At 33.0% G+C, this 24,114-nt stretch overlaps 2 protein-coding genes across 3 annotated transcripts in view; both read right to left on the bottom strand.

The window, feature by feature from the left end:
• Nucleotides 1–4,379, bottom strand: part of LOC111050789 (importin subunit alpha-7) — a 33,939-nt gene extending 29,560 nt beyond the window's left edge. Inside the window, exons 1-2 of one of the 2 annotated variants that reach the window (XM_022337150.2) lie at nucleotides 4,223–4,379; nucleotides 1,526–1,708 (exon numbers count right to left, since the gene is read on the bottom strand). In XM_022337150.2, coding sequence (XP_022192842.2) covers nucleotides 1,526–1,708 — 183 coding nt within the window. In that variant the 5' untranslated portion in view covers nucleotides 4,223–4,379. Of the gene's footprint in view, nucleotides 1–1,525; nucleotides 1,712–4,222 lie in introns of both variants that reach the window. The other variant, XM_039421145.1, reaches the window with a different exon arrangement.
• Nucleotides 4,380–7,799: 3,420 nt separating this feature from the next.
• LOC111050791 (zinc finger protein 423 homolog) overlaps nucleotides 7,800–24,114 on the bottom strand; it is a 179,291-nt gene continuing 162,976 nt past the window's right edge. The window contains exons 10-17 of the mRNA XM_039420065.1: nucleotides 19,286–19,561; nucleotides 18,420–18,581; nucleotides 17,075–17,425; nucleotides 15,833–16,009; nucleotides 14,261–14,498; nucleotides 12,821–12,996; nucleotides 11,456–11,848; nucleotides 7,800–10,428 (exon numbers count right to left, since the gene is read on the bottom strand). Coding sequence (XP_039275999.1) covers nucleotides 10,219–10,428; nucleotides 11,456–11,848; nucleotides 12,821–12,996; nucleotides 14,261–14,498; nucleotides 15,833–16,009; nucleotides 17,075–17,425; nucleotides 18,420–18,581; nucleotides 19,286–19,561 — 1,983 coding nt within the window. The 3' untranslated portion in view covers nucleotides 7,800–10,218. The remainder of the gene's footprint in view (nucleotides 10,429–11,455; nucleotides 11,849–12,820; nucleotides 12,997–14,260; nucleotides 14,499–15,832; nucleotides 16,010–17,074; nucleotides 17,426–18,419; nucleotides 18,582–19,285; nucleotides 19,562–24,114) is intronic.

Below are 24,114 nucleotides of genomic sequence, written 5' to 3'. Positions count from 1 at the left end.
AGAGAATCATGTAGAGACAGTTTTGTAAAATTTCAAATCATGACAGTGCCAACATTATACATCTATAACAATTTAATGCAAGTAAAAAATAATCTCTATAAGTATGACAGTATTGGACACTCATATAACACGAGAAATCGATCAGATCTTGCTATTCCTCAAATTAGATTATCAAAAACTCACAAGAGTCATCTTTATCAGAGACGACTGATGTTCAATAAACTTCCTCTATGGGTGCGGAATCTCCGGAAAAAGATTTTAAACATGTTTCAAATAGATGGTTAAAGAACCACCCTTTTTATAATATAAATGAATACCTAGTATCTGACACAAATACAATTCAAAAATAATAATTTCTAAAGAATTAGATTGTATTTCATTATAGGTATTATTATAGTAGTATTATATTATTAAGAATATTTAATTATATGTATACATAGTATTTAAAGAAAAACTGACTGTATTTTGACGTAGCCTATTACAATTAAGTTTGTTTAACGGCAATAGAAATATTCTTATTCATACTATTTATCTAGGAACATCCTGATATGATTATTTTTCAGGTTAGTGATTTATTAGTAGTTTCGTTTTGTTTTGTAGCCAAATAAGATTTAAAATTTTTTGTCTGCCCTTATTATTATGTTTATAATTAATGTTTTTATCTATTTTTAAATTGTTTTGTTTTCATCAAGTTAATAAGCAAGTGTCATTAAAAGTTGAAAATGAACTCACAGCTAGCGCAAAACTTACATTTGCTGGCTGTGCAAAGTTATTTCAAATGTAAAATGATTATAAATTTATTCATATAAAAATAACTAAATAGTAGCCTACCCTTTTTTGAATTGTTTAAATAAACACTACTAATTTCAGCTTTCAAGCCATTTTCAAGTGTCCTTTTATCAACATGAATTTATTTTCTAGTAAGCAAATATTTCATCTTCTACAGCAGCAGAATTGGGGTAGATATTTCTTTATTAATTGAACAATTCAAGTAGCCCTATTAAAATACTTCATCAAATTGTAAATTGATCTATTTCTTTAAATTTTGCTTTTTCGGCGTATCTAGTATTAGGCCTACTATTATTATAAAAAAGTTTTAATCTAATAGAAATGTTACAGATGATTATCCAAGTACAGTATTCAATACTTAACCCAGTATTAGAATCTTAGTTTACATAAGTTGAGTAAAATTAAGTTATAAATTGATACAGTAATGTATCATTTTGCATACTGATATATTTTGAATTCTGACATAGGTACTTATATTTGTGTGATTTTTTCTTCTTTTTTGTGTGATTTTTTCTTCTTTTTTGTGTTACCTAAGACCGTATGTGTTATACATTTTTACAATACCTCTACTCTAATAAGTCTCTGGGAAGCTTTAAAAACAAACAAACAAAAGTCAATAGACTACTATGACAAGGACCAAGTCAGGTCTACTTCCACAGTCAATTCAGATATCTGGTCATGACTAAGGAGAGAAGTACCTATGAAGTAAGTATATTGAGGAAATTTTATGAGAGACCTTGGGCGCGGCTGTAGCGGCAGCTGCAGCAGCAGCGGACGACGGCGAGGCGACGTTGCGGCGCTTGGACAGCTGTTGTTCGCGCTTCTGTTTGCGCAGCTGCACCCCCTCCTCCTCCCGCCGTCTGCGCAGCTCCTGCGAGTCCAGCCCCGCATTCTTGTACCGGTATTTGTGGCCAGACATCTTCTCAAACACAATACAACACAACATCCATCTCATCAATCATTTTATTTAGTCAACACAAAAGCAAACAAAATACAAAAACAATACAATCAAAATACAAATTTCTAAAAATAATACAAAAACAGGCTCCATGAAGGGTGTGCTGAATAGAAGGGAGGAAAATGCCTAGCAAAGATTGGTTTCCTTGTAATAGGCAGGTAGAGGGTACAAAGGTAAGGAATGAAGGGTGAAGAGGAGCGAAAAAGGGATAAATGGGAGAGGAAGATAAACAGTATACAATAATGTAGAACAGTGGCTACTTTTCTGTTTCCGAGAATACACCACCGTAGACATTCATTGTTTTTTTTATCAATAAATCGATATACCTGCCTATTGCCTATTACACTAACATTACATTAATCATATTAGATTACATTGATAATGATACATCAATAATATTAGTTTGCAGCATTGCTCCATCAGATTTCACAGAATCCAGAGAGCAAGTGAGGTAATTGTATGAGAGAAAGAGGGATAAAGATATCTTGGGCCTTCTTGATAGAATCATCGTAAAAACTGCAATGGTGTGCTTCCATTGTTCTATTGAAAAAAAATTAGCCATATACCCCCGTGCTGCAAATTAAGTTTTGGAAGGACTATAGTGTATTTATACCTGTTCCGATACATCAATATCTACTATTGAGAAAATTCATAAACTGCTCTGTTGAATCAGTATTGTTAATAGGCCTAGTTCATGATTTTCATTCCCAAGATACACCTGCGAATTAGGCTACCTATTAATTACCCGTTCTCACACTTACTGAGTGACGGCCAACAACACTTACCTTCACGAAACCCAGAATGTCCCCTAATTAACTGAAAATCAGCTGTAGGTGAAAATTAGCCAATCGGAGAACATTATGAGTGACGTGACGACAAGTGTCGGCCGACAATCGGTAAGAGTATAAACGGCAAATAAAGAGATAAATGTCCAACCTGGTTACCAGATGATATTTCCTAGTAAAATAATAAACTCCTAGTAATAGTAATTGACAGCAATAAGGATTAGGTAATGATGCTTAATAAGGATATATCGAGAGAGGGAATAAATCGATACATTGATAAAAATGTCAATAAATACCACATATTGTTTCTTAAGAGAGCGTTTCTGTTCCTCTGACAACAATCATACATTAAGGGATAAATTCAAACCTTTCCTACTGAGTTTTATCATTAAAGCGACAAAAAATAATCAGACTAATAAAATGCAAGTTTTTCAACCTGGTGAGTAAATTTAATATTCTATATCCGGAAGCTAATGATCATTTTTAATATTTATATTCAATAGGCTATTTGAGCAATGTTCATACATTTTTTCATCATAACGCCAGTTATCATAAGGATTTAGAAAAAGTTCTTGACAAGGAAAACAACTGCTCGGTTAGCCTATTTACACAAAACAAGCTTCCTGTTATAAGCAGAATTAAGTATGGATTGATATTCCTGACTTAAAGAGCTATTGAATTGATGACAATTTTTATGAAACCTTTGAATGTTTATGCCAGGATTAATAATAAACAATTAATGTGAACCAGGTTTAAAATTACTGTGGAAGTAGCATCACTATGAAATATTATGATAAAACAAGATACTATTAATGATACGGTTTGAAAAAGTAACAATTAGGCCTATAGCTATCAACCATTATTGAACCATTGATACATGAATTTGAATTACAAATTCCATTAGATAAGTTGAGTTACGGTAACTTGGCTTTTTTAGACGACTTTCTAACTGAATAATATTCCCATGTTAAGATGTAAAACCTACCCTGAAATTATTCTCAAAGGATATTTTTAACAGATGAAAATATAAATTAATTCAAGTATTCACTCTCCAACTACTTGATAATACTTTGAAACTATTTGTTAGGTTAGGTAACTTTGTCTAGTTAATAAATTCCATAATTTCCAAGCATAATACTACATTATGGATTAAAATCCCTGGCAGCCTAGAACCAAACCAAAATTCAAATTCAATTTTATAAGAAAATAAGTAGCTTATATCCTACATAACCAAAAAAGTTTAAAACTGCTAAGTACTAAAAGTAATATATATGATGAATAAAGAAGCATATTTTATAGGATGGGAATAAAAGTATGAAATCATTTTCAAATGTCCGATAAAAATTCCAAAACATATTATATTATACAGTATAAAATAGTTTACTTTTCAAACGAGTGTACACCAAAATAAAGATTGAAATAAAATGTAGCTTACTTATCTGTTTATTTTGTATGATCTAGTAATATTAAATACGATTATAAATAGGTATTATTGTGAGATAATTGAAAAATGTAAAATATTAGGTAATAATACTGCAACATCAAGCCTACATGCTAATAAGGCATGATCTTGCCATATTATATTTGCAAATTTTAGCCTCAAATTATGTTTTTGCTACAACCGTAGGTACATTTAGGCAAAGTAATGATATGGTACAATAGAATGGAGATTTTATATTTGACGACTTACCTCAAATTCAATGACACAAATCTAACACAAAAATAATATTCATGAGAAATAGGCTATCGTATCTTTTACTACGAAAATCTCTATCGTACGTAATGTGTGTGTAAAATCGTACAGACAATCGTAAATCCAATGCCATCACAGTTCAGTCCAGTCTCCAGTGTCATATTATTTTGTAGCCTTCAAGATAATGTTAAATTGTATTAAAAATTAAAATTTTGAAACTATTTTAGTATAAATCGGAATGAAAAATAGGTTAATAGGATAATTATATTTCATTTGTAGAATAATTGAAGATTTTGCCAACGTTAACTTTGATCTTGTAAAAGCGCGGGATGTTTGAATGAAGTAAAGTTGTAATTCCTTAGCGGTGTCTTGAGACGTTGCTAAGGAAATGCACATTTTTATTTGAGTAAGCCCTCCCTCCCCTTGAGCTGGAAAACTTTTTAAAAATCCCGCTGATATTCTATCAGAAATTCAAATGGAAGCAGAAGATAAAATATTTCAAATTGTATTCTTTTATAACTCCTCAATTGCATGCATAGTCAGAGCTCTATACAATCGACGGCCCCATGAGAGACGTATTTGGCAGTCCCGGTCCCCAACATTCTTTTTAATATTGTAAATCATTCAAGAATTCAGTATAGACATTATACATGAAGATCAATTTCAATTAAATAATTATTTGTTTTTCGATATTGAGCTTTGCTTTAGTAGGTAGGTACTGTACCTATATATGACGGGATTAAGAAATAGAAGAATTTTTGGGCATTTGACTATAACTTGTTTTTTGTTTTAAAATTCTTTAAATTTGTTTCAAAAATCAATAATAAATTTGTTTCATGAATAAATATTAAATTTAGTTCAACATACAGATAAGGCTTATGATATTGTTACAAATTACTAATAGGAAGACATGCATGTATATGCATGTATATCATGCATGTAAGACCATATTATGGTATATCAATGCTGTTAAGATTATGATGTAAAATTTTATAACTTACCTATACAGATAAAAACAGATTAGCACTTATCCATAATTACATTTCACTCTATCGAATTTTCAATCCTACAAACTTAATAAACATGAAAAATTAATAAGAGATTAAAGGGTTATTAATGAGATGATAAACGTTTTTCCAGATCCTCTTTGCGTTTTCCCAGATCTTACAATCAGTTGACTCATTGAGTTGGTAATTTGGTTGTCTAGGCACTAGCCTGTTATAAGAATATTTTCAGAGATCTATTTGATCTCTTCCACAGTATGGGACTGCAGATTCTACAAATGCAAGAGTATGACTATTTCCAGAAAAGTTAAATCAATGGTAAAACAAATACCGTAACGGTATGCAAAAGCTTGGAAATTTTGGTTCACTTCAAGGGACGGTCATTATCTCCTCTTCTATTTCTTATCTATCTTAACGATCGGCTTAACTTTAATCACACCAAACTATAACATTTTTTCAATTGCTGATAAAGCCTTGCTGTTCCATTATAAAAATTGGGATGAAGTCTTTAAATCAGCCAACACTGGACTGAATTTATTATATTCATACTTGGTTGAGGAGTCATATTTTAACTTTAAATTACAAAAAAACCAGCAAATCACTTTTCCTCCCAATGAAAGTGGACAGCCAAACTCAAAGAAAAAACTAAAATCACACAGTATTGATGAAACATGAAAATTATAAAGCTTTCAACTGCATGTGTCCAGAAATAGATATGTAAGTAAAATCAATAAAATACTTTTGTGTTATGTTGAACGATTATTTGAAACGTACTACACATACACTATAGGCTATCTCTGTAATATATTAAAAAATCTGATTCACAATTTTTATAAAATGAAGCAAACAGTGTCATTATTGGAAAAATTTATTTAGCATGTATGCTCATGTCCTTTTCACCTACTATTTGGAGGTGTGGGGTTGTGCATTTGATGGGCTACTCATTTGAAAAAACGTTTTCACGCTATAGAAATTTTTGATCCGAACAGCTTTGGGAAACCTCATAGGCCTATTTATTTTAGTTGAGCCATTTTCCAAGAAATGAGGCAAAATATACAGTACCTATAATAAAAACTTAATCCTATTGATTCATAAAGTCAAGCATTCACCACAACCCTGTGCACTCGGTTACAATATTCGACCAATATAAGTACAAATAAATTTTTAATCAGTAAGCAAAAGGCAATTTGATAACAACTGCTATATATTTCCATCAATAAAATACCCAGAAATCTGTATAAATAAAAACTACACTATTCTAGTCGATGACTGGTTGAAATCTAGTATTTTTCAAAATAACTTATTAATCTGTGATAAAAATAATCTGCACAAAAATTTAGCAATGTGAATTCAATTTTTATTCAAGTAGATCATATGCGCTTCGTTTTTCCATTTTGTTCAGAAAAAATGATATATAAAGACGAAGTCCGCAATCTTTCAACATCATCTGCTCATCTGAGGTTTAGGATAAGGAAAATAGATGAGAAAGCTCCATTAGCAAATTCATTAACAATGAGATCAGACTGGCCAATCTGTTCAAAAATATCAATTGGCAATTGTTAAATTGAAAGTTCATCCAAACTTTCTTGGCTAACGCTGGAAAAATACGTTCTCATCAGATTCATTTCGAAGAAGTTTCTTTTAGCTTTCACCACTCTTATTCCTACGGAAACAACGATCGTCAAAAGGACATGCTCCATCAGAAGGCTCAGGTCTACCCAACATTTTGGTGTAGTTATATTTCATAATTAAAAAGAAAAAAAAATAGAAGAAATATACGTGAATAAGAAAAGAGATACCGGCACTCACAAAATGAAATGAGTTTTAATATTGATTTTATTAAGAATTTATAGGGTTCAGTCATTCTGATCTTATGATAATCATTGATAGAATTGTTTCTCAGAAAACCAGAAGATTGCAGGTTATCATAAAATATCACAAACTGTCTGTTTGAAGATTTATTCATTGTTATTTAAAATATTATATAATGAGTGAGATGATATACGCTAACTGTATTGAGGCATTTTCATTTTTCATGACTCTACCAGCATATAAGCAGGTATTCTAGCAATTTTTCATGAAAATAACTTATCCCATCTTCTAAGATAAGATAGTTGAGACATGGAGGTAGAATTGAATTCATAAGACACCAATTTATTTACTATTCAGTTTAATATCAATATTCATACTTTGGTTCGAAGAGAAAACATAAAAATCATAATATAAAAATAAAATAACAGACATTTTTATAATAAATAACAATATACAAAACTAAGAAAAAAAGACTGATACTTATTATATCCTTAATTTTCCTTATCAACCACTTTAATAATACTATTAAAATATTCCAGTAATTACAGATTACAGATTATCTTATATCCGTGGAAGCAATCATGTTTACATCATATTGCAAGTTGATATGAGCCTCCTTACAATTAGAAGCTACTATCGCCATAGACTGATGGATGAGAATGCTGATGATTTTCATAATTTTTGAACAAATTCAGTTAAGCTACGTATTCTTTTCTCAAAGAAGAAATATTCTAGTAAACATTTTTCTATAGATTGTACAAACTTATTTTCAAATAATATACTGTAGAGCACCAAAGAAGCTGAATTGATATAGTTGAAATTTTGCTTCAATTTTATAAAAAAATCAATCATTCTAATTATTGAAATGATCATCAGAACAAACAAAACAAGTAACAGATTTAACACAGTTCTTGAGAATCAACAAACTTATTCAACAACAAAAAACTCTTGCTCCACAAGTCGACTCAGTAGTAATATCAAGCCAATATAATTACTATTCAACAACAACATCAAATAAACAACAGATCTACAAATGTAGACATCAATTGATATGCATAAACAACAATGATAGATGCTCAAACACAGTAGGAGGATCAGTAATGGATCAGTAATAATAAGTATAATATACAATGAAAAAATCGTTAATATTCTAATAAATCACAGTTATGTTTGTCTATCTTTTCAGGGGAATAAGTTCATGTGAAAGGTGTGTTCAAAGTGACTTAATATTTTACTCTTATCGGTTACAATAATTATTGCTGAAAACAAATAGGTGATAGGTACAGTGACACTCAAATGAATCCTCACCAGTTATTGATTAGTGATTAGCTATTCAAAGCTGAAAATTATTGTTCTACTTGAAAAACATATTTGTAGATCGACAAGATATTTTTGTTTGAAAGAGCTGTAAAATGATATATAGACGAAGAGAAATTTCCCAGCAAACTATTTTTATAAGCAATGAATCAAACAAATTATTATTTTCAATGAATTATATTTTTTTTATGATTCAATGTGTTTGTACGTTTTTTTTTGAAGGCTTGTTGAATAACGTACTGAATTATATGTATTATTCCACTATTTTTTAGTGCTAGTAAGTTACTGTATTTGGAATTTGGAGATTATGTTCCAATAACTTTTAAATTAGGAGTCACTCCATTATTTAATTTCGCTTTTGAAAAGTAATCGCTGAGTATTGTTTTCAAGCATTTAGAATTCCTTGAACATCAGAGCAACAGAACAAAAAATAATAAATAAAAAATTGAAAATACATATAAAAATAAATAAAGATCAGTATGCTAGTTTTAATTTATTTAGTTAATCATTGCCGTGATCTTGTTGATGAAATCAAAATAAAAAGGTTTTAAAACACCAGTGTATAAATATGAATAATCTATTCGACAGAGTTCAGTTTCATAGGATTGCAATGTGCTTACATTAGAGATAACTTATATACTGTATTGGTATCTGAGAGTTTCCAGTAAAAATACGCAAATACGGAATTTATGATTAAGGAATTTCGAATGAAAATTAAAAAATGAATTTTTAAAATAAAAATCTTCACAAATTTCTGTGATTTGTAAAATTACATCGATAAAAATTCTCAAAGTGGATTACTATTCACAATATTGCATTACACCAAAAGTGCATTATACTCATAATAATATGATAACACTTTCTGAAAGTCTATCTTTCCTTATTTGAGCATTTTCGACTACAAAATGGACATATTTACATTCCAAACATTATCTATACAAAACAAATTTATTTAAAATACCAAAAATCACGTTATTAAGCGATAAATATTTACATATGACCAACACCGAACTTCAGGAAATGGGATCAGAATTTACAATTTTATCTATCAAGTGTGCTACACAAACAAAGTTAATATACAAAGCTGAGGGATCCTAGAAAGATTACGAGTAGATGGTTTGTCATAACATGGGCGGATTTGGTTGTGAAAATTGGATATGACTTGGAAAGTCATTGATTATTCTTTCATATTTACGGTAATAGTTGATACTCATTCATTATATGCAGTGTGTGTCATTAACAATTATTAGTGCAGAGTTTGTGAAAACCTATCTCAAAATGCATTAATCTTTTCTGTACAGGAGAGAAAAACTGTTTCTAAATACAACTTAGTTATCTATTTCCGAGAAAATATTGCCCATTAAGATAGTAATAAAACACTAGAGTACCGTATTTTTTAAGGGTTTCCCTCGAAACTGAATAATTAAACTTTTAATCTCATGCACACGAAAATTAGGAATTCCATGTGATTCAACCTTTTCAACAGATCAGTTTCTGATTGGATTGGAATTTTGTATTTAGAATACTGGTTATCTATTGTTTATTGCAAAAGCTTGAACTCTGAAATTATTGAAATAATGATCATAACTTTTTTCCCCACAAAAACCTTACGGTAATTTGAACAATGAAGAATAAGAAATAAAATATTATAATTCATATAGACTTGATGCATAATTATTTTTGATAATAAATATAGTACGATATTACTCAGAGATTTTGTCCATCATAAAAACAAATCTGGAAACTTGATTCTCTTATGCATAAGTTTCTCTCGCCGTTAAAAACGTTTAAAATGGTTGCAGTCTGTTACTTTTAACTTTGAAGTTTATTCTGATTAATTGATAATACAAAATGTATTATTTAGTCTGAGCACCTAGGTTTGTGTAAAGAATCAGCTTCTCCCTCTTCAACATCAATTTGTTCTTCTTCATCATCTTCGTCTTCCCCCCTGTCTTCCTCATCCCTTCCGCTTTCCTCCTTGATTTCCTGCTTGACTTCCCTTTGAAGTGATTCAGCTGCGATGCCCGTCGGCGATTTGTTCTGCTGTCGATGGTGTGAGGGTGTGGCCACCTGTAACGAATAGACAATTATTATTGACTGAAGAATGAATTGAAACAGCAATTTCAATTGTGTTCTAGTTTTCGATAAGTGATTACCGGTAACGGATGTGATGGGATATTATTAAAGAGAATTGAGGTTTACTTAATCAATAATTGAGACTCCACATATGGAATTTCAACTTTCTCACACCAACACAACAACTACTGAAAATACTTATGATATGCAGAAGAAGATTCTTCTACATTGAAAAATTATCAAGCTATTCTTGATTGAATTTAAAATGCAACATGCAACGGAGAATTTGGGTATGAGTACCCGATGTGACGATTACTTTAGTTGTTACTCAATCATGTATTTGAATGTAGCTATTTAATAATTTTTTCATCATCAATAAAATTATAATATTATAGTTAATTTTCTCCTGACACTGTTATAAAATATAGCATTATCAGCTTATTATTTAGAATATCAAATACACCTTTGTTTTTAAACTAACAGTGTTCATGATCATAACTTATAATTTAATTTTAATACGGTGGGTATTTAAAGTTGAAATAATTAGTGTTATGCACGCAGTTTGCCCTTAAAAAAAACAATAACTCAAATTTGAACAATTGGTGGATTGATCAGGATATATTATAATGGTCTCTTCTACTATATGGCCGCTAGCACAGTGTAAGTTTAAAGCTAATCTAAACAGCTGGTAGGTCAAATAAAGTGGGTCGTATTGTCACCCACTAATCATAGTGAGTCGCATTCATCGAAATTTGATTTATTTTGAGTTTTATTTGAACCATAAGCTGTTCCAATTCAGTTGCAAGCGCTCATGATACATTTCGAATTCAGGCCTCCAGCTCCAATTAAGTTCTATCATATAATTCGCTAACTAACCTTTTTTTAAATACCACCAAGCAGGATCAACTATGTTGAATTAGCCAATAATATATATTTAGCATATTGGGCTGATCGCAATATTCATATCAATAACCATAGAGAAAGCATGCATGAGTATTTTTGGGCATGTTTGAGGACTCACCCTTTGCTCCTTGTCACTCTCGTCAAGGTGTGTGTAGCTATGATTGTCGAGTTCGGCACGGAAGAAGAACTTGAGTGGACAGCGAGGGCAGTCATAGGGCCGTGCGTCCGGGCCGTGCTCCATCATGTGCGACTGCAGGCCGTGTGCGGCCGTGAACACAGCACTGCACAGGTAGCAGGTGAACGTGGAGCAGCCGGCGAACGTGTGTTCGATCAGGTGAGTCTGCAGCTGCAGCCGGGAGGGGAGCACGCGGAGGCAGAGGCGGCATTCCTCGCCTGATCCTGCTCCTGGTAGGGTGCCTGGTGCCGGCTGACCTACGCCTGGTAGAGCGCCCTCTGATAGGAGGTGAGAAGCCACGTGCAGCTGGATCTCTCGTTCGCTGTCGAAGCTTAGCTGAAAAAGACAATTAATCCCTATAAAAATCGTTTGCCTATTGTAAGAAAGAAATTTCAAAATTGTTTTGTTACTCCAAGGCCCTTATAAAATTAAAACACTGCAGGCGGGGTCACCAGTGTGACACCAGTGGTAAAGCAGACTTGGACTTCAGTGAGACACCAGGAATGGTAGCCAGGATGACGACCTGAGTGCAGTGAGCACAATAAGAACTAATCATACATGATTCGCTTGGAAACTTGGAGTCCCACTGGTGGCGAAGCCTGGTTTACTAATGTAATACGGATCTGGAAAGGAATTCTTCGCTCATTATGAGATGCAGCGTAAATGCAGCATAATAAAAATCACTAAATTTTCAAATTATTGGAATATCCATAGGCATATACCTCTTTTATAGGCAGTGGTCAGAGCATCGGAAATGCTACAAAAATAAAAATAATGAAGTTTCCTTTTTTTTGCATAATTCTCCATGTCTTTTTGACATTGTAAATCATTCATCAAAATTGTCTAATTGAAATTGATAAAATTCTTGAGATTGAATATATATCATTGCAGCATTCATAAATAAATATATACAATTTCAAACTCTATCTAGCAGCACAGATTTCTGCAGATGGAAATGAGCATTCTCTTGTTACAAATAGTTCATGTTCAATAATGCTTCGCGCTAAAAATATTTCTGTGACTCACTTCAAATCACCTCAAATATAATCTATGATGCACAGTGTACGACTAAGAAATCAGTAATAATTTACTAATAGCACGATTATCAGAAAAGCACCTTAATAAATCAATGCAAATAGTAGATGAAGCAACTATTCAGGAATGACTAGATTTAATTGAAACTTATGGAACTCATTTTTTTCAATTCAAGCTATGGAAAAAGTAGAATTTCAGCAATTGTTCTCTCTATCACCTATTAGCACTTGCTACTAGCAATCACACTAGCATCTATGAGTGATGTACGCGTACCTGGCACTTGACGCACTGGTAGGCTTTGCTGTGGACGGATGCGAGATGCGCCTCTAGAGCTGGTCCAGTCTCGAATTTGAGCTGACACTCGGGGCACCTCGTGGGAGAGGCCGACTTGCCGTGCTTGTTGTAGCAGTCCCGGCACAATCCACCAACCAGCTCTCGTCTTTCAAAGCCTAAAAATAATTATACAATATGATAATTCAATAAGTCTGCTGTTGATAGGGTCTGCAAGTGAGGATGATGTGGATGAATCAAATGAAACATACATAGGACATGCCTTCCCTACAAATTAGCAAGCTGAGTGCAATGAAAATTCATGTATAAATAGCAATAAAAATCTCAGTACCCTTTTATGAATTATTTTATCACAACATGTATCAACATTCATGCCATTTTCAAGTGATTTCTAAAAATTTATGTAGCCTAATGCGATTTTACATGACTTCTACTTCGCTGGGTTGTAGTAGACTGACGGCTTCATTGAATCAGATAATTTGTACGTGTCGAGTGTAGCACAATTTTTGTGATTGTTTTATGTTTTCTGGCGATGAATTATAAATCAATCCAAACATTGAATGTAAATGTATTTAATTGATTAATTTTATGAATGTTGCACAAAGCGGTTTTCTATTTTTCCTACCTCAACATCAATATGTGTGATCCATGTGACTCATTCACAAGAAGGAAAAATATTATGGAGTAAGAATAATTGGAAAAACCTGAATAATGAGATTCATGACTAAAGAAATGGAACTTCCACAAATGAGAACTTCGTAATTTCAAGGGTGAATTTATTAAAACTCCTTTTCATGCACCAGAACTGAGAGCTAAGCCTAAGCATAAAAGTGGAATGCCATCATATCTTCAGACTTGAGATGTTAGCTTTCTAACGGATAGCCTAATATTTAACAACATTCTGATCTGTACACAGGAAAAACTTACTCAAAATCTACCTCTTATCTGTTTATTTCTCACGTATTCACCTCTCACTTTTTCGCAAAGTGTAGCAGATTATTATGCAGAATACTTCAGCACTGGCCTTGTGACTAATATCTGTATAATTTATGATTCATACCATTATGATAGTGTCATTGACACTTGGCATGAGTGCTGAAACTTGTTTAAAAAGGGTACTAGTTATTTCTATAATAATTGAACAATTCAAGTAGCCCTATTAGAATACCTAATTAGAATTTATGTTGAACTGTACCAAGAATTATCCCACTCCGAGCCTACTACTCATCAGTTCGGTTTTTCTTTTTTCAATACAATTTTTCAACTATTGGCCCATTTTTCAGAATGTAAAAACTTTTGACTGTTGTGAAATTATTTTCGGATAGGCAGTTTTGGCCTTGAGTCTGTGGTACTTTTCTGAAAGTTCAGTAATTCCGAATGATTGAATAAATAAATGATTTAATTTGATAGGTAAATACTCACCCTGTAAACAAGAGCAGCACTGAGCCTGCGCCTCGACCTGTTGCAGATGGAATCTGGCGTGTATGCGGGCCTCCATCTCAGAGACGAGCGTCTGCCGACAGACGACACAAGGGGTGGGCAGGGAGAGGGTGGGAGAAGGGGTGGGGGAGGGACAGCTGTGCTGGCGAAGGTGATCCAGGTACTGGTCTTCGTTGCTCAGCGATGCCTTGCACTGGGTGCACGATGAGCCGTTTATCACCTGCATCACACAACAATTACATAACATTTACAAAAAGTACAAATTTTGCTGGAAAACTAGAGTGACTGTTGAAAAAATAGCTGACAGATTTTCACCTGCTGGTATTTGAAAAACAGAACAAAAACAAAAACAAAACAAAAACAGTTGAAAAACAGATTTTCACCTGCATTATATGAAAATTGAAAAATCGATTTAGAGTGATATGTTGGTAAAATAGGTGAAATCTTTTGCATTACAAGAAAATTATAAAAATTGAAAAAGTACAAATTTTGCTGAAAAATTAGAGTAAACTGTTGAAAGGAATTGGTGAAATTATCACCTGCCTTACAGTTAATGAATTTTAAATATCACAAAAATAAAATTAGAGTAAAATGTTGAAAAATAGGTGATATCATTTGTATTATGAAAAGAAAAAGAAGAAAAATTAAAACAGTACAAATTTTGCTGGAAAATTAGAGTGAACTTTTGGAAGAAATTGGTAAAATTATCACCTGCCTTACACGAAAATCACATAAATAAAATTAGAGTAAAATGTTGAAAATATAGGTGATATTACCTCTTGCATTAAAAAAAAAAAATTGAAAAAGTACAAATTGAAAAAAAAAATAGAGTAAACTGTTGGAAAAAATGGTAAAATTATCACCTGCTTTATTAAAAAAAAAGTTAGAAAAAGTACCTACTTTTTTGGGAAATTCGGATAAATTGTTGAAATGATGTAGCCTATATTTGAATGTTACTTCTTCTTCTTTTGTAAAGTAAGGTGGAACATTTTGGTAGGAAAATAATACATTTAAATTATACTATTGAATAAACAAACATCATCGATCACACACAATGATGAACAAAATGTAATGTACATAAAAATATTCCTCGTATCGTACTATGTCAGAGTTAAAGTAAAAGAAGAAAAACTGTTGGAGAGAATAAAGACTGGTGGAGACCCATACCTAGTTTCTCACTCATTGAATTGGACAAGGATACTGTAATTTTGTGTAGGAATATTATCAAAATGTATTTTTCCGTGATTGTCATGGACATTTCAAACATGTTTTTATGTATAATCTGACATTATCAGATTATACAGAGACAGAACTTTAGTTACCTAAAATATTGTTATCAATTGAAATAACTGTATTATAATTCAAATATATGAACTTATTGATCTGGGTAACTTTATAAACTTATATTTTCATCTATTGTGCATCGTACTCTCTAGCATTATTCTAATTTAAAATATAATTGTTTTACATGTTGAGTTCATTGGCGAACTCTGTGACCACAAAATCAATGAATAATATTTCATGTACGCATTGGAAATCTAAATACCAACATACCTTGCAATGTGTGAGTTTGTGCTCAGCCAATGTGGACGCAGATGGACAGATTTCATCGCATATGTTGCACTTATGCTTTCCTGACGTGGCTGGACCCTGAGAATGTGTCTTCATGTGGTTCTCAAGCTCGGCTCTCGACTTGCAGTTCTCACTGCAGTAAGCACAATGAAGGCTCACCTGAGAGCACAATTCAACATTTATTTGAAATACATAGAATTCAGAATAATTTATGGTTCATTAGTCGTCAGTATTTATTATTAGGTCAATGCAAGTTTTTGCAATGAGGAGTCATAATGGAATAGAAATGTCAATGAAGAATTTCGTATCAAACGATGATCATCAAGCAGTACCTCGATATAATATATTGTAGCTAATATAGTAGTTGAGATAGACTTATAGTTTCAAGCAATGTACCTAGAATACATTGTGAGAGAAATAATATTATAGTACAATCAATGTTTTCACGTTTTTAATACCTTATTCAATGATTGATTTATCAAATTCATTAGCATTGAGTATTTGAATTAGAAAAGTGCCAGGAAAAGCATGTTAATTTTCAATAAGAGAGCAACAGGTATTCGATGTGCAGGCTCTTACAAAATCGATCATTCTGAAAGATCCAGCCGTCCAAAATTGAAGATAAATATTGTATGAATCGTAGGAGATGTCGATGGGAGTTGAAAGTTATTTACTTGTTGAGAAAAAGACTTACAAAGTTGCTCAATTTAACATTGAAAAGATAGGAAGAATAGATATTTAGAGCACCAACGACGTCACACCGATCATCTGACTCTGGTCATTAAAAGATCGAGATGCGCGTGGCAAGTACCTTTTATTCTAGGTACCTTGGTTTCAAGCATTCAAGCAGTTCCTCGATATTATTGTAATTATAATAGGCTATATATTTAAGTATCGGTAGTTCAGATATAGTTTTATAGCTAAATAAATAAATATTTATATATATTATTTATACATTATTTATGTTTTATATATATTGTTTATACATTGTATATATATATATGAGATCAATTGTCGAGAAATTTGAAATCGTTGAGCTGGAATATAAAAAATCGGCAATGTTCCACACCTTACTATTAATATTTTCAAGAATTCTAGATTTGAAACTAATATACCTACATGAATTAAACTTTTTTGCACAAGGATTTTACGGGTAGCCTATGTTATTATATCAAATAGTTTTTGTACTGTTACTGAAAACGGATGAATTCGATTGCCACTGACCTTTCCAGATGAAGATGATGAAGGCGCAGACGCAGTTTGTGTTTTGACGTGATGTATGAGCTTACGGTGGGCCGCCAGCTCCGCCTCACTTGAAAAGTCCGATCGGTCACAAAGCTCACACGAACTGCTGTTGTTGTTGCTGCTCAGGTTGTTGTTGTTATTGTTGTTGATATTGCTGTTGTTATTGTTAGTATTGCCGTTTGGAATGATTGCATTGTTGCCGTTTTTAGCACCACTGCCGTCGGAGTTTGCTGAGTTGCAGTTGCGATTTGATGATGATCCGCCGCTGGTCGTCTTGTTTGGAGTTGTTGGCAGGGGTTTTTGGTCGTGGTCCTCTCCGTTCATGGCAGTCTAGAAGGAACAAGGAAATGTTGAATAATTCAAGAGAGAATAGGATTTAAAAATATAATAAGAATTCATGCGATTACAAGAAACTATCCAGATCCCAAGACACTATGGATTTAGGAAAATATAACCAGAGTTCATGATCCCAAGAAAATACATAATAAAACATCAGAGAGGATGGGTACGTATCACAGAGACAAGTTCTCACAGAGACAAGTGGTGTTTTTGAACGATATTAGTGTACGATATTAGTGTCATAGAGACAAAGTTTCATAGAAACAAGTACTTCTATAAATGACAGTCTCACAGGAACAAGTTCCCACAGAGACAAGTACAGAGTCTCACTGGAACAAGTAGTCTCATAGAAACAAGTTGGCGTGGTGTGTTGCCTACACATGGAGATGAAGGCATTTCATTTGTTCTAATAAACTTTGTCTCTATGACACTAATATCGTCCAAAAACACTACTTGTCTCTGTGAAACATCCCCGAGAGGATGACACTTTATGAAGAAGATTCAATACTATACTGAATGCTGCAGGATGCAATACTATTTAGTCTAACATTTACAAAAAATAAATCAGAATTATACAGTATCCAGTGAGACCCTTATGTCTACAGTAGTTGTATAAATAGCAACATTGTATATTTTAGGCCTTGAATCATTTTTGTGATTTATATTTTAGTAATTAATAGACTTGAAATTAGATGACTGAGATAAGTATTAGATTCGTAGAGTCTATACTAAAGTAAATACCAAATTAGTGTTCATTGAAGAATAAAGTTTCTTCTATGGTGAAACCCTTAACACACGATAAAAATGACAATCGACTGACAGTCCGCGATAAAACGTGGTATTGCCATTAAATTTACTACCTGTGATAGGAGTGACTTCACTTCAGTCTATACTTTACTAATGACTACATTGCTGCTACTGCTTACTTAATTATTAATAAAAAAAGGATCAAATTTGTAATAATATAATATTACTGATGAATTACCTGAACAGTGTGATGAGTTTGCATGTGCCTGTCCAGCAGGAACTCTACGTGGAAAGTCTGAGGACAGAGCGGGCAGTGCAGCTGCTTCGTGTGAACAGCCAGATGCAGCTGCAGCTCCAACTCAGAACTGAAGCTCAGTCTGCAGAATAGGCAGCGCACCAACTGCAACAAAGCAAAATTCATTTGAAAAAAGTTCCTTAAATAAAAATACTGAATTACCGTAATGTTGATATTAATTTTGTTCCATACTACCTGAATTATCCTTATAGCTATTTTTTCAGTTATCTAGTGAGTAAAGAGAATAGCCATATAGATTGGTATTCTCTGGTAAAACACTTTATAAAAATGACAGTGATTATGACTATGAACAAAAATGAATATGAAGTTACAGTCTGTGATACAGCGGAACTTGGTTATAACATCATTTAAAGGACCACACATTTAATGATGCTATATTAGAGTGACACTATAAAAGAGGTAACAAAATCTTAATGTTAAACCAAATTAAAATAAAAAAACAGAGTTTTCATCTGGAAAACACACTTTTAATAAAGGTAATTTAGGAAATACATACTTCATCATAGGCTATTTTATGTTGTATAACTGAATCTTTTCTAAAACCACAAGTCTAAGAATCAAAATATCCGTCTGGCTACTTTTCCTTCTCAGTTCTCGGCCCAATTTTCTTGACTTCAAGAGGTTTTATGATTTACTGACGATAAATCCAAGGTTTTCACTGTGAAAATTACTTATAGTTTGGCGGGACCTATAAATAAATGACGTTATATCTGTGTTGACGCTATAGCCGAGGCCGCAATAACCATGTAACACTGTGTATTTTAAGTATTTGTGTATTTTAAGCATACCTGTGATAGAAGGGATGACTTCTGATCGGATGCGATGAGGTGTTGCTGGAGGAAGGCAGCGGTGGGTGGGGGAGGGGGAAGTTGTGGAGGAGGGGGAGGCAGGTGGCAAGTGCGAATGTGAGCGGCAAACTCCTGCTCTGAGTGGAACTGTGACCCCTGACCACCCTGGCAGCCCGTACAACGCAGCACCTTCGTCTCGTTGCTGTGCTTCACCGCAAAGTGCACCTGAATCAAGAAATTTGGTTTTTGGAAATTAAACATTGGATTATTGGTCTCCTAGTTTCCCTCCATCAAGCATATTACATGCAATAAAGCTTTGAATGTTTATCAAATTATCTGACCAGGGAAAATAATTCCAATTAGAAATCATGGCTGCTGTTTTGGAATTCTAATGTTCATCATGGAACTAAAAAGGCGATATCCTTTTAAGAATATTTTATTAAATGGTTTTGCTGGTCATTTTATAATCCACCAGTTATATTTTTAAAAGTTTTACACGTTTTTTCACTGCACTGTAACTATAAATTTTCCAGTAGAATACGTTAGAGTATGAAATCCAATCCCTTCATTCTCCCACTGTACAGCAATAGACGTATAGGCACATATACAGCAAAGAGTGGAATAGAATAGAATAGAATCGCTGCCTCATAAAGAGTATATATAAAGAGAGGGAGGAAATAGGTGAAAAATAAGCATATCAAGAGAGGGATATTGAATAGAAATTCTATGAAACTTTTTCCGAAAGCTTTATTAAGTTGTAGACTTTTACGTTGATATAGGCCTACGAATAGTTGTTGTAAGGAGAGAGCGAAGATGTCTTCAATAAATAATAGGCTTAATAAATCTCCATACGAGAAGCGATCAGACAACATTGTCGAAAACTCAACAACTGTTTTATCAATTAGTAAAGCTCCAAATCCATCAAATATTGAACAAACTAGATTGAATTCAAAGGGAATTGTCAAGAAAAATAGGGAGACTGGAAAAATAAAAATTGTTGCTGACAGTCATGGCAGACGTTTGGTGAAGCTGGTGGCTGATGCGTCCGACGGTGCCGTAGAAGGTGTCATCAAACCGGGGCCACATTCGATCAAGTAGCATCCAGCTGTACCCAGGAGGGTTCATCCCTATCCAACAAGGACCTCATTGTTATCATCGGTGGAACCAACGACATGCATAAGGATCGATCTGGCGACTTTCTAACTTCATTGAGGAATCAGCTGCAGGGTTTAATGCACACTAATGTATTGTTAATGAACATTCCATATCGTTATGATCTTCCTAAAAATTCTTCTATTAATTGTACTATTAAGAATACCAATCAATCCATTCGTAAGCTTTGCGGTGGTTTTTCAAATGTTAAGGTCTTGAATGTTGAAGACATTGGCCGTCGTTTCCATACCCGCCATGGATTGCATTTCAGTTTCATGGGAAAGCGCTACATATCGGATTCTATAGCAAAAGCGTATCATAATTTGTCACTGGATCTTGACTCTTCTAGCACTGTAGATTATTATACTATTTCCACTGATAAACTGGCTGATAACGTTGCTGATGGTACACTACACTCACATAGACGCACTTTAAACGGACAGTAAATGACAAGGCTCAAAAGAGAGTTACTTCTCCTAATCAGACTTCTATTCATAAAAATAGATCAGTTTTTGACAAGATTTCTATATTACATCAAAATGTTCAACACCTACCATCACGATTGGAAATGTTGAAAATAAATTTACAGGAGTTGGAGCCAGAGATACTAGCTATTTCAGAGCATAAAATGTCAGTGCTGAAACAGAAATACTAAATCTACCAAACTATCTGATAAGTTCACAATTTTCTAGACTTAACAGTACTGGGGGTGGGGTCATGATTCTAGTGCACAATAACTTTTCTCAATATGTAAACGTGTAAATCTACCTGCTATTCAGTCAATAACGACTGAAAAAGAGTTTGAATGTTGTTTAACTGAGTTTTCACTTGATAATTTTAATTTTGTCCTGGCTTGCTTATATAGAACACCTCAGCATTGTTATTTAGATCCATTCTTAGAAAAGTTAGAAATACTTCTTGAAATTCTATGTAAAAAATATAAAAAAGTTATCGTTGCAGGTGACATAAATATCAATGTTCTGGAGAAAAATAACACATATAATAAGTTCATGAATGTACTGAAAATGCATAATATGATTTATAAAGTCAATTTCCCTACAAGAATTACTACCACATCTGAAACAGCGATAGATAACTTTATTACCAACATAGCTGATGATAGTTTAAAGATATCGGGTATAATCACTCATATCTCGGACCACGATGCGCAGCTGCTCGAGATCCGAGGTATGAGTGTGTTCCGCGATAAGCCAATCAGGAAATTTTGTCGTAGATTTGATGACTGCCACTTAGAAGTGTTCTATAGAGAGTTAGCTCATTTAAATTGGATGGAGGTTTATCAATCACCAGTGGATGAAAAGTACAATGTCTTTATCTCGACTTTTTCACATTATTTTAATATTAATTTTCCAAAAATCCTGAGAACTATGAAAGAAACTGATAGTAGGAACGGGATAAGTCCAGAGGTCACTGATAAAAAAGAGAATTATTAGAGTTAGAGAATTTACATAGACAAACAAAAAGAGAAGAATTAAAGATTCAAATAAAAAATAATAGAAAAGCTCTTAAACTTATGATTGTAAAGAATAAACAAAAATACTTTGATGGGAAAATTTCTAATTCTAAAAATAAGAATAAAGTAACTTGGAAAATTATAAATGCTGAGGTGGGTAAGAATGGGAAGAACAACTCAAATCTAAGTGTAATAAGCGATGGTATACACTCAACGAATCCTAGTACTGTGAGCAATATATTTAACGATTTTTTTGTTTCGGCTGTTGATAGGTTTGTTAAACCAGATATTCCCAATGGTTCTAGACCTGTAACTGTACAAAATCCACGTTGTTGTCAATCTTCATTGAGGTTTAGATTTGAACCTATTACTGAGTGTCAATTACATAAAATAGTGATGTCATTTGAGAACAAACACTCTTCTGGGCCAGATGATATCCCAATAACGGTAGTGAAACGAGTTTTACGAGCTATAATCAAGCCATTAACACACATTATAAATTCATCCCTTATAGCAGGTCAATTTCCTGATAAACTGAAGATAGCTAAAGTTCTTCCAATATTTAAAAAAGGTGACATCAAAGATCCAGGTTGCTACAGACCAATAGCGTTGTTATCAGTTTTCTCAAAAATCATTGAACGTGTGGTATATTCAATTAATGAAATACCTAGAAGTAAACCATTTATTGGATAAAGAACAGCATGGTTTCCGCTCAAAAAAGTCAACAATTACAGCAATGGTGGATTTCATAGATACCATAATTAATACAATAGATAAAGGTGAGAGAATTATTGGCATATTTTTAGATATGACACGTGCATTTGATAGTGTGTCTCATAATGTTCTTTTGCGCGCATTAGAGGAATTGGGAGTACATGATAAGGAGAGGAAGTGGTTCTCATCTTATTTGATTGGCAGACAGCAATTTGTTGAAATAGAGCATACTGAGGAGAAAAACAATCATAGTTACAAATACAGTTATCGCTCTAACCTAAGAAGTTTAAAGTATGGTGTCCCTCAAGGGTCCATTTTGGGTCCCTTACTATTCCTATGTTACATCAAGGGTCTGCCTGATGTGGTTCGAGCACATGCCTCTGTGTGTCTCTATGCAGATGATGCTAACATCATATTTTCAGGAAAATCGATTGAGGATGTAGAACTCTCATCTGCTGTAGGCCTGTCCTCTATTAATGAATACCTGAATAGCCGAAATCTCTTGCTGAACTCAAGTAAGTCTATTGTAGTCCCCTTTTCAACAAGGCAGAACAGGAGTGAATTGTGTCCAAGCGTAGCTATGAATAACACCCTTTTGGATTGTAAAGATCAAACTAAATTTCTTGGTCTGTTAATAGATAGTAACCTTTCGTGGGAAAATCATGTTGCCAATGTTGTGAAAAAAATATCCCCAGGTCTATATGCATTGCGTCAAATCTCCAGTTTATGTAGTATACAAATATTAAAATCAATATACCACTCAGTAGTACATGCACATCTATCATATGGTCTCTGCATATATGGTAGTACAAGTAAAAGTAACCTTGATAAAATTCTAAAACAGCAAAAACGAGCAATAAGAATTATGCTGAACCTCAATAGAACTGATTCTGTAAAATTAGCTTTCTCAGACCTGGAAATTTTAACAATATATGGACAATACATATATGATGTTATAGTCTTTTTCAAAAAATTTGGTGACACAAACTTGAGAAATAACACTCACGGTTATAATACAAGGTTTGGTCGTATAACAGAGAGGCACAGATTAGATCTTTTTACGAAAAAAACCATATACAGAGGTAAGAAGTGTTTTGTAAAGTTGCCAAGCAGTCTCCAAATATTAGAAGATCCAACAATGTTTGCAAAGTATCTAAGGGAATATCTGGTAAAATTGTCGCTGTATTCGTTTGAAGAGTTTAACATTGATTTTTGACGAAACGTTTTTGTCTATACTAGGCTAGCCTAGTTATTTATATCTATATATATATATTTAATCTATTGACACTGTTCCAATGTATTTCTTACATCTGATGAATAAAGACTATTTCTATTCTATTCTATTCTATTCTATTCTAAGGAATGAAATCATACCTCAAAAATTATATGATCTTTCATTTTAATGGAGGATAGTTTTATTTGATTTCAAAAATGTATGTTGATAAAGTTGTTATTAAAGTTATTAATCTTTATAAAGATTCTCCTACAA

This window comes from Nilaparvata lugens, chromosome 2 (genome assembly GCF_014356525.2).
Source record: "Nilaparvata lugens isolate BPH chromosome 2, ASM1435652v1, whole genome shotgun sequence".
NCBI classification, from domain to species: domain Eukaryota; kingdom Metazoa; phylum Arthropoda; class Insecta; order Hemiptera; family Delphacidae; genus Nilaparvata; species Nilaparvata lugens.
Note: the sequence above shows the minus strand (reverse complement) of the source record. Positions and strands in the feature narration are given on the sequence as shown.